Source organism: Teleopsis dalmanni, chromosome 2 (genome assembly GCF_002237135.1).
Source record: "Teleopsis dalmanni isolate 2A chromosome 2, ASM223713v2, whole genome shotgun sequence".
NCBI lineage: Eukaryota > Metazoa > Arthropoda > Insecta > Diptera > Diopsidae > Teleopsis > Teleopsis dalmanni.
The window spans coordinates 70,697,195-70,708,894 of record NC_051847.1 but is presented as its reverse complement, the minus strand read 5'-3'; the positions used below and the strand labels follow the sequence as shown (position 1 = coordinate 70,708,894).

Below are 11,700 nucleotides of genomic sequence, written 5' to 3'. Positions count from 1 at the left end.
AAAATTTTGGAGGTCTTCGCACTATTTAAACCATTTTAAGCAATATTTAATGCGAACTCGCTGTTGTGAAGTTTACAATATTAGAATATGAAAAACGCACACTGAACCAGATGTACTCCGGATAGCTTTTTGAAAATGTCAATCTGTGGCACTTAAATTTAAAAGGAAAGTGAATGACTGATATGTCATCATCTGTTGAAAGTGTCTGCTGATGGTAGTTCTTAAAATCGTAATGTAGCGGTTATTGTTGAAACTTTTTATGTAAAGAATTTTATATTATATAAAATTAATCGTCCTGGAAAAAGCATAGTAATGTCGCTGGTTACTTGTCTAACTATGAGCATCAAAAAAACTAGCAATAACCTCACTTTCTGATTTCTGAAGTTTATTTAAAAATAAAGCCCTTTCCATTTAGGTAATAATTATACGACTGCAATAAAATCTGGTTACAATCAATATTGTACATATTTACTGTTATTCAAATCATGTGCAGTCAAATTGCTCTCTTTTAATGCGAACACATACACTTTGAATACTTATTACAGTTATCATCATACAATTTTATAATTTTAACCTTTCTAAACATTATTTCTACTAAGTTTTCAACATTTTATGTAAATTTATTTATTGTGCTCAAACCTCCAGTTTTTCAACCAAACTAGATCTTTGTCACTGACATGTAATAATAACATGTAATAACCAAATCGTGGTTTCAAAGCTATGTCCTCAATATATTGTACAGTGATAGTACCTGAACGCAGGTTTTGCGTTGCCAACTAATTTTGCGTTGCCAACTAATCAGACGGTTTTTAGTCTTTACATAGACTGATACACAGACTGATAAAAATTAATATATTTAATGATCATTACAGAAGCTGTGCCGAGAGGTATGAGAAAATGAGAATGATTAAACTAGGTTAGTAGCAGCTGTATAATATATCCTTTGTTGCCAGCATACCTAATGTCTTTGGTTTTTAGCATTCACTACAAAGGTCACTACGTTGACAAGTTGATTTAGTATTTTTGGACACAGTATTTTAGTGTTTTTACTGGAATAGTATAGTATGTATAGTATGTTATACTGGATATGTAGTATATAATACCATAGTAGTATGTTCTATATAGTATGTCATCATAATGGAAAAATTTGTTCTAACTTCGTCAGCTACTATAGATGAGGAGGTAGTTGACCATTTTAACCTACCAACACACCTAACCACGATTACATGACTTTCTACTAATATCAAAGAAATTAGTTCATATAATAATTCCCATGTTTGTTAATTTTTTTTAAATTGTTTTCAAGCAGCCATGGAAAAAGCACTTTTATTTTGTTAAATTCCTCCAGTTTTGACTATATAAGTTTCGTAAATCTTAATTCGATTGTATTTAAATACTTGACGATAAGTAAGTACTAGCGTAAATCCTAATTCAATTACATTTATAGAAATAGAAATTTTCTATTAACCATTCACTGAAATTGAGAACGCCGAACTTTTTTCGTAATTTGCCTGCAGTACGTAAACGCTTACTTGGCAAACAAATATTGTAACATTTCAAAGGCCTTGACTACTTGACTACTACGATTAAAACTAATATTGATTTAAAATAATTGAAAATCGTACTCTTACCGTAAGGTTTGCTCCGTGTTGTATACAAATTGGCATAATTCACAAGTGGTACTTCTCGATGTGCTAATCCAGCGTTCAAGGCAATAGATGTGTACATAAGTCAGCGATCCCTTGCACAAACATGGAGAAACTAATCTGCAAACACAAAAGCGTAGTCGTATTAATTACATATAGTAAACAACTTAAGTGCAGTAAATGGATTAAACCGAACTATTTCCAATAAAACACTTAAATAAAATTAAAAAAATAAACAAAGCAAAAAAATACAAAGATTGAATAAAGCCAGATTATTTGTGGTCGTATTTATTCAATTCATTTGAAAATAAGGCAATTAAATGGAAAAATATTTAATGACAATTAAATGGAAATCGCAATTACGAAAAGGCAGTTGTTGGTGTCGGTAAATTAATTGACAATAAAGGCGTAAAATAATATTTCCATATCTCTTCTTTTGTATTATGGATTATACTTCCACTATATATGTGCATATAGTACATATACAATAAATGTGGTTATTATATTATGAAATTTATTTCATATGAATTGCAATAATAACTCCAGCTTAATTTTGATGGTCTTCTTTTAATTAATCTTGTTTGTTTTTATTAAGTTTTTCAGATATTCACACTTATTTAACTATTATTGCTATTAAATACATATAGTTGGATTTTTTAATTATGAACATAATGATCTTTAAAACAATTTAAAAATATTCATAAGAATTAAAAGTCTGATGTTTTTAATCATATGGTATATTAAGTAAATATAGTAGAATTTTTTAATTAATTATAATGACCCTTAAAACAATGCCATATTCTTTAGAATTAAAAGTTTTTTACTCGTATATGCAAAAAAAAATGCTATCAGAAGTATTATTGTAGTGCTATATAAGCAGAAAATATTTCCAATATTACTTAACAAGTGACCACGCAACTTATTCCATATAACTACATATATATATGTAGTTAACATTAATATATGATTTAATACTTGAATCAAGGTGATGAAGGTTGAAAGATTCCTATTTCGCTTCTAACATAAATTGTGTCCAAAGCAATATTTTATAATACATTGAGTTACCGTAAAAAAATGCAGTAGCGCATTATATAGTATACAGCCTAAAACCGGTTTCTGATATAGTTCGAAAAACAATTTGTTGTTTGTCTGTAGTCTTTCTTAATGAAATGGGCGTGCTCGTGGTATAAAACCCACTCAGAACATAATTTATTAATCGTGAAGGTATGGGTGCGGTAATGTATTGCCATTAAAGTTAGATAATGATAAGACAGAACGGCAGTAATAATTGTTTTATTAACAGAAATTCGGATATAAAATTCCAATATTTAAAACTAATATACTAAGTGATCAATGTTTAAATCAATCTGTACGATGCATTCTATGCATAGTTATAGTTTTGTAAGATGTATAATTAGGATGTCGACCAAGCTCATTCTTTTGTAGACTTCTATATTAGAATATCTCAAGCTTAAAAAGCCTATGCATTTGCCAATAAAATAAAGTACCCAGTTGTTTTATTTTCCAATTATTCTTTACAGCTTTAACACTTTAGTTTGAGGGTGGTATACAATTTGTAAGCAGGGGTTGTTAGTCCCTTAAAACTTTATGCCGCTTCGATTTGTATTCAGTCTAAGACTTTTCTTTTAAAACAAATTATTTAGAAAAATTTTAGAATAATAAACTATAACTTAGCTATTTTAGTTTTCACTTTTCGCAGCTCAATGTAGATTTCCAAATACTTCTGCTAAACTTAGGGTGCCCATTGTTAGTCCCTCAAAACTTTATGCTACTTTGATTTTTATTCTGTTTAATCTGTCTCTTTTTGAATAAAATATAGCTTTTTCCGTAAACTTCTGATAAAATTAGAAAACGTTTAGAGATATACTGTTATTTTTAACTACATTTTAAGGGGAACAGTATATATTTCAATTCAGAGGATACTTCCTAGCTTAGTGTAGTTAGTTAGACTGAAATTTTGCTTTCTCATATTGTCTGCTACTCTAAAACCCAGATTAATGATAACATAAACAACATATTTGCAGAATACTATTAGGTATACATACTTATTTTATATAAGTTTAAATACCTTTTAGTTAGTTATATATTATAAATTGTTGAGATAGACATAATGTAATCACTTGATCATATTATATTTAATGTGAATTGTAAAACATGTAAAAAATTTTAAATTTTGATGATTAAGAACTACTACTACTTTATATTTTAGAACTTACTCATATGGATTTTTTATTTATTATTCTGATTATTTACATAGAACCACTGGACTATTAGTCCAGTTATTTATTATTAATTAAATAATATGTAAATTATTACCGCGGCAAAAGTTTTTATTATATGATAGAAACATGGAAACGTTTGGTTCTTAAGACAGAATAGATAGATAGATTACTATTTGACGTAAATATGAGACATGCATTATTGGTCTTAAAAATACAAAAAATTTTATGAGAGTGGGATTACATTTTTTGTAATAGGAGGTATACAGGGTGCCATAGAAGTAATCAATTCAAGAAAAATATTAAATTAAGAAACAAATACTTCAAGTTTATTAAAAAGGCTTAAATAATATTTCAGTATTTAGTCGATTAAATATGCCTAATTTATGTGCCTAATAATATCCTTTTATACCTTAAAAAGTTTGAATATTATGAGGATTTAAAATTATTTGTTTTTGAAAGCGTTCTTTCTTAAAAGTTTACTTTATTAAACAAATTTCTTGTAAAATAAAGTTATTATAATATATACAATATGTATTAAAACATAATATTTTACGATTTTGGGTGATAGACCCACTGATTTCAAGTAATCCTCCTTTGTAGCCAGCTAACTATTACTTATTTCGACAGTAATACACGAATCTATTGGTTCTCAAAATATTTTTATCGGAGAAGGCAGTACGATAATCGTTAAAAATGTCGTTTGTAGCATAATGAAGCATTAGAGAAGAAAATTTTTTTAGTAATATATACTATTAATTAATGGTGTAATATACTATTATTATTATTAGTTAATTAGAATAACAAAACATAAAATTTATTTAAATTTAGGAAAATAAGGTTATCCACAAAAATGATGGAAAAGCTCTCTTCGATTAAAGTTTTTAGTCAACTTAATTTTGAATCAATCCTACTATGTTATAACATACTAGACTCTATATCTAAAAATATTGATGGCTGATTTTACATCTGTAATTCAGGTCTCAATTCTGACTTCATTGACTTAATTTTTGCTTAAGCCTAAACCTTTGTTTGGAACCTATAATTCTGTTAATTCTGTTAATAAATATATATGCTTTTTATGCTTCTTGGATCAATAAATAATTTTCCTTATTATTACCAATTAAATTGAAAGGCCCATTTTTATAAACTATTTTAAATTTTATCTAAAAATTGACTTACTTATCAGTGTTTTCAGCTGTGTGACAAATGCGACATACAATGGAACCAATTGAGTGTACTGAATGAGTTGGTGTTGGGTCGTCTAATAGTTCCGTCAAATCCTCTGTGTTACTACAACGAACTAAACCCCTAGTAACATTTTTTAGTTCAGTGTCAGAACTACTATTTATCAAATACAGTTCAGCAGCTCTATCTATATTAGTAAATATAATAAAATATTCATTAGTAACTATATCTTTATCATAACTCTTTTTATATTTCAAGCTTTACCTTTAACTTGTGTTAAAATTAAATTCGCAGTTGAAATTTTAGTTTTTTCATGTTCATTGAAAATTTGTTTGTTTGTTAAATCAGTATTAGTTCGGTTTCCGTTCAGACTGATTGCTTCATTAAGCGCCTGCATAGAAGTTGTGGCTTGATCCTCTATAATTGTGTTCTCAACTAAACGATCTGAACGCTTGCTTGGCTCTGTTTCATCTATAGTTATAAGGGTATTTTCGCCGGTTGTTGTAGTTACTTTTTAAGGGAAATAATATCTAATTTCTGAAGTGGTTCGACTTTTGTCTAAATCTTGTCATTTATACTTACAATTATTTTTGTGTTCCATTTTACTTATCTTTTTCGATTTCTTAAATGACTAAAATTTTGATATCTTAGAATATTCTGATTAATTCGGCAAAAATATATATTTTTGTAAAAATATAGAACTTTTGCATTTTAAATTTATTTATTATTTTTCAATTATTTTTTCTTAACAAATTATTTGACATAAATAGCTTCGTTTGTTTAATAAAATAATAGAAATGTATATATAAATATTTATACTGTCAAATATTTAAAAATAGTCGAATATATAAATAATTTCCAGGCATATATATTTAATTTTCATATAAGTTTGATATGGTGTGATGGTCTGGGTCCTAAACATCACTAGAACTGAAGTATTTTAGAATTTGATGACAAAAGATATTAAAACAAAATTTATTTGTATTTGTAATGTACTTAATTTATTCAATAATATTTATTAATTAATTAATTAATTAATATTAATTGTTCATTAAATTAATAAAGTTAGTTAAATTGAACTGAAATTCAATTTAATAGACAATTTAAATAAATTGATTTAAGTTTAGTGACGACGGAAGTATTTAGAAATAGAAACTATTGTATTTAATAGAGAGGTTTATAATAGTAGTGAATGACAACAACAAAAACTTTTAGTTTAGATTAATAAACTCAAGCAAATTTAACCCTTGGTATTTGAAGTCTCAAAAAAAAAAAATATGTAAAAATAATTAATTATAAGAAATAATTTCAAGAGCACTGAGGATGAATATTTAACAATACTCGATACAGCAAATGTTCAGCCAAAAGTTCAATTAGTTAAAAGTAAAGTAACCTCTCTGTTAATAAGATTTAATAAAAACAGAGGGGTTAGTTAAAATAGTAGACTATCCGTATTTTATATATATAATTTGGACCCGAATCCAATTATTCGGGCACATCAATTTTCCAATCTATTTTATCAGAGCCACTATTTTAAGTAACAGAGATATGTTTTGGTTTATATATAATTATGTATATATATTATATATATATACATATTTTCTTTTATTTAATTATTATTTTCTCAATACTTTAAATTACTTAGAGACTTAAATGTAATTTTATAAAAATGCTTAAAATTTTTTTCTTACTCTTTCGCCATGACTGTTTACACTACTTTTAGTTCAAATATTGTTTACTTAGAACTGAAGATTATCCAACATTAACAAATGTATATTCACTTTTATTTCTTATATAGTTACTAATGAAAGTATTGATGTTTACCAGTCAAATTATAAGTATACACTTCATTATAAATAGCATATCGTGAAAAGAAGTCGAAAGAGTAGGATATTTTAAAATTTTTTCCCTTGGTTTGTGATAGTTCTGGTATAGCTTCGTTCTGTTTACTAACTGTGCCATTGAAAAAATTTTGAATACCTTCAGTTGCAGTCAATATAATAGTTATGTTGTCTCTATAATCAACTTCTGTCATACTCAATATTTCCTGAAATCTTGTTCTAGTATAACCGCTTTTAATTACTAAGGTCCGTAATATTTCCGACAGTTCAGTTTTGTATACATTTACCCGCATTTCGGAACTTCGTTTCTTTACTTCATATTTGTGATATACGCTCTTATTGTTTACAGTATGCGAGACTTCATAGTGCTTCAACCAAATTGTTATTAAATTATATATAGCAGCATGATAGAACATAAGATTCAAGCGTATTTCTTCAGTAAGCTTGATCTTAACACCACCTGACATTCTATCACGAAGTCTTAACATTGTATTCATACAACAATTAATATCCATACAGGATGGTATTTTTTGTAAATTTCCAATTATAGTTAAATAGAATCCAGTTTTTTGAGACATATCTTTTAAAATACGATCGAGTGCTATATAAACTATATATGTTGGTATTAGTCTTTTATCAACGGCTTTTTTAATGTTCTTCTTAATGACTGCGAATTGATGGCATATATATATGTCCGCAGCATCTTTCATTTGTTTACTTGTAGCACGCAATCGAACCACATTTTTCAATTGTAAGCGATCGAATATAGTGAAAAGAACATCAGTAGGTAAAGCTTCCATTTTAGATCTAAAAAGAAAAAATATTTTAATATATGTACTAATAAAAAATAATGAATAGAATTTACCTCAAGTTTGGTAAGAAAAAGAATTTGGTGAATGTGATGTATACTTCTAATTAATTGTAATCGTGATGATAGTAATATGCTTGAGGAGAAAGTGAGATGAACAATATGCTCTGTAAAAATTAGGTTTAGATTGATTTACGCGATTTTTAGTAATTTAAATCTACTAAATAGAAATAAGAAATGAAATTTGTTATAGATAAAAAGACACAATTGAATATATATTACTAAAATAATGTATGTATAAGTAGTTAGCAATCCAAATTACTCAACTACACTAGACAAGAAAGGAGTCACTACATAGCTGATAGGGCTTGAAACTTTCTGTGAACTAGAACAAAGTACCCTCCTCTCTCTCATAAAAATGAAGGCAAACCAGGACAAAAAAGAATAGTGGGTTAATCTGTCAGGATTAACACAATCCAAATTACTTTGTGGTACCTAACTACCAGATTGTATAGATTTGTGAAAAGAAAAACTTGGAATCATCACAGGAAACTTAACAGGATACTGCAAACTAAAACACCAACTTACAAGACTGTGCGTATACGAATGCAAACTGTAAATTCTATGAAGAGAATGAAGAATCAGTCACACTCCTGGGAATAGACTCCTTGGAATCTGCATCCTAACAAAAGAGACAATAAAACTCTGTAGAGTAGGCTCTATACTATTAGAGTAAGTTTCTATACTCTAAGTCCAGAAGGGTTACAATAAACCCGATGGTCTGAGAGGGGCCACATCCCCTTGCAATAGTAAATAATTGACAGAAATAAGACCATTTAGAGATTTATTTATTTATAGGTGGTAGGGTTCTGAAGAATAGACTCTTATATAGGAATTTTTTTTTAATTTTTTTTTTGTCAAAAAAAAAAATTACATAGCAACTATTTATTTATATAGAAAAATTATTTTTCAATAATATCACACTATATTATATATTTTTATTATATATATAATTTTACTTATTCCCTTCACATTTTTAGGTTTATTATGTTTTCAATGTACTTTTTAAGCGTAAGATAGTTCCACTATATGACTTTATTCTTATTGCAAATAAAACTCTAAATCACCTTACGCGTACGTAATTTACTACCTTTTGTTAGACATCTTTCATTTCTTTTGTAAAAGTATTAAATAAATCTATATTCTCCAACTAAACAACGAATTCAGTTAAAAAATTATTACTAAGCAGGAAAGAATTTAAGATCAGCTGTTTTAAATAATGTTTTTGCTAAGACATTGGTTGGTGCAAAACAAATGTTTCTCATATTTCACTTATAAACATCCATTTCCATGAATGTAATATACAGATACATACATATACAGGGTGTTTCGTACCAATTTCCTTTACTCTCGGGTGTTTTCCCCGATTTAAGATAAATAATCTCTTGAGTGAGAGTCTGTTTTGAATATTTAAGAAGATGCAAACTATTAAAGGCAACTCAACTCATTGGGATGAAAACAGAAACAATTTATTTCTAAGATATAAGACCCTACACAAAGTAGGGTTGCCCTGTTTTTTGTTAAGTAGTTATCATGACGCTTTTCCCGTACGATTTTTTTATGCCTTCCGCACTAAATAATCACCTTTCAAGGTTAAACCATGTTGGTATGTGAGTTTCTGAATATTTATAGATAATTTACTTCTAAAATAGTTTAAATTGAGATATATAGTCCGGTTTTTAATACTAACTGTGGTGTCAGCAACTAAATAATTATTACTAAAAAAACAAGGTTATAAAAATTCTAAATGTCATAAATGTCCTACTTAAGGATATAAATTCATACCAATCTTGGTTATAGATATATCTTTTATCTATATTATAATTCAGTCTAAGTAGATTTATATGCAAAATTGCTCTATTGAGTTTTTTTTTATTTCGTACTTACCTTACGGATTTTTAAAACAACCACAACTGGAACTGAACTGTGCTTATGCTGTATTATAATGCTTTTTAAATATTATATGCTGATAATGAGATATAACACAGTAACTAAATGTATCTGTTTCGATATCTTATGAAAGTTATATTTCAATAAAATGCCAGTCTTTGCATCAACGCCTACACATACACCACACTTTCAACTAGACTTTCAGACATATACTGACGCGCAACTTAAAAAGTCTGGTACACGTATGAAATTTAATAAACAGCGAAATGTGTGCATGGATTTCTTATAAAAGTTATTAAGCGAAATATACTAGCAATTGTGCAAAGAACAGCAACAAGAAATAGTATAATCGATTGTTTCATCTGTATATAGCTGTGGTTTATGCGTTAGTACTAATATAAGCATAATGGTTATTAAGCACCACTTAAAACAACTATGATCATACAGAAATAAAATTTTATAGATTACAATTTTATTCTTATTGACTTTATAATCACATCTGCTTGATTTTTTTCTCATATACTTCATATGCTCTGAAGTGATTTATTTTAATTTGATGTAACAATAAAATTTGTGTGTAGAATGAAAGTTTTGAAAAGAAAAGTACAATTATAATACATTTTGCATAATTTTTTTAATATCATCATAAAAGCTATCACTTTTCAGACATAATAGGTCTGTTCCATGAGCTACTTCTAGTAAAACTCAAGTAATATTAAGTAAAGTACAAACTGAGAGCGTAACACAAAAAAATTACCAAATCACGATTTTTATACAGATTTTCATGGAACAGCTTTGTGTAAAGTCTAGTGAGAACACCAGTGCCGCACCAATAAACAATACAAAAATTTAAATTCAATCCAAAACAGCTGATTCACATATCACACAAATTTTATTTGGAATAATATGTACGGGTAAAGTCTGTGTAGCATTTTTAAATTTCGACAGGGATGTTACGCTCTCTCAGATGCTCTCATTTACTCGAAAATTTGCTGTTGGAACGCACTTGTGTATACACAATTAATAAAAAGTTACTACAAGTAGCTCGTGGAACAGACCTAATATCTGTGACGAACAAATTAACCACCGCAACGCCATCTAGCGTGATGTGAAAACTAAGGTATGAACAGCAACTAACTTAATGGTCGAGCGTCTAAAATAATATATAATTACGTGGAACACAATAAATGCATAAGAAAGTGCTTTAATTGATAATAAAGTGGTAATACAGAAAGAAGTTCCACATATCTTTTTGATGTATTCGTTCACATGCTAAAACAATAGCACAATCTATTAAGGGTGTAATCCACCTTTTTCTTACTTTTAACTGAATTATTTTTTGATTTGAGCTAATAATTTTAGCCACTGAAAGAGAGTCACTTTGCTGAGTTTTTGCGTATAAACTATAGAAGTTCTCTACCGTTGGCACTATAAAGCCAACGAAAAATGGCAAGAGGTCATAAATAATAATGGCGAAAATATACTTTACTAAAATTAATTACCAAGAACGAAAATTTTTATACAAAAGTTTTCAAAAAAATTGAGAATACATTCCGAAACTGTTCATAATATGGGTTATGTAGTGAAAGTTTTTTAACAATGCTTCTCAAACTGTTACATGAATTAGAAATTTTGTAGGTAATTTCCGTAGAATGTCATATTTTTGCTTTAGATTTAAATTTATCATATTATTTCTTTTGTTTTTTTTTAATGAATTCTTAAAGAATATATATCCTTTAAAATTAATTGTACCAAAACGTATTTGTTAAACTTTTTCGAAAAGTTTCTAAAGTATTTAATGGCAATTGACAGCGTGGAACCGCAAATTCTGACAAATTCGATAGGTTTTCTGTTACAGCACAGTTTACTACTTGAGTTCCCTCAGTTTTGTGGAAAGCAAAATAATATATTATACTTGCCTAAATCCACAATAAGATCAAAAATGAAAAAATTACATGAGTTGAAACCATTCACTTGTGACGCACTTGAAGCAAGCGTTCCGAAATATCTATGAAGAGTTAAACTTT

General features: G+C 27.8%; 2 protein-coding genes across 5 annotated transcripts; both read right to left on the bottom strand.

Annotated features, from left to right (window-relative positions):
- Positions 1-1,631: 1,631 nt before the first annotated feature.
- LOC119681452 (E3 ubiquitin-protein ligase MARCHF8-like) lies at positions 1,632-5,794 on the bottom strand (the record flags this gene model as incomplete). 2 transcript variants are annotated; one of them, XM_038094649.1, is given in 4 exon segments in its annotated part: positions 1,632-1,766; positions 5,069-5,261; positions 5,339-5,604; positions 5,657-5,794. In XM_038094649.1, coding segments are annotated over 3 exon segments (461 nt in total), but the record flags the coding sequence as incomplete, so codon positions are not given.
- Positions 5,795-6,442: 648 nt separating this feature from the next.
- Positions 6,443-9,952, bottom strand: LOC119681339. 3 transcript variants are annotated; one of them, XM_038094500.1, is made up of 3 exons: positions 9,671-9,951; positions 7,781-7,890; positions 6,443-7,722 (listed from the first exon to the last, which is right to left on the bottom strand). In XM_038094500.1, exon 3 carries the CDS (start codon positions 7,713-7,715, stop codon positions 6,876-6,878), a length of 840 nt encoding a protein of 279 aa, XP_037950428.1. In that variant the 5' UTR covers positions 7,716-7,722; positions 7,781-7,890; positions 9,671-9,951; the 3' UTR covers positions 6,443-6,875. The 3 variants fall into 3 exon arrangements, with proteins under 3 accessions (XP_037950428.1, XP_037950429.1, XP_037950430.1); XM_038094501.1 differs by having other exon boundaries at positions 7,781-7,859; XM_038094502.1 differs by lacking the exon at positions 7,781-7,890 and having other exon boundaries at positions 9,671-9,952.
- Positions 9,953-11,700: the final 1,748 nt, after the last annotated feature.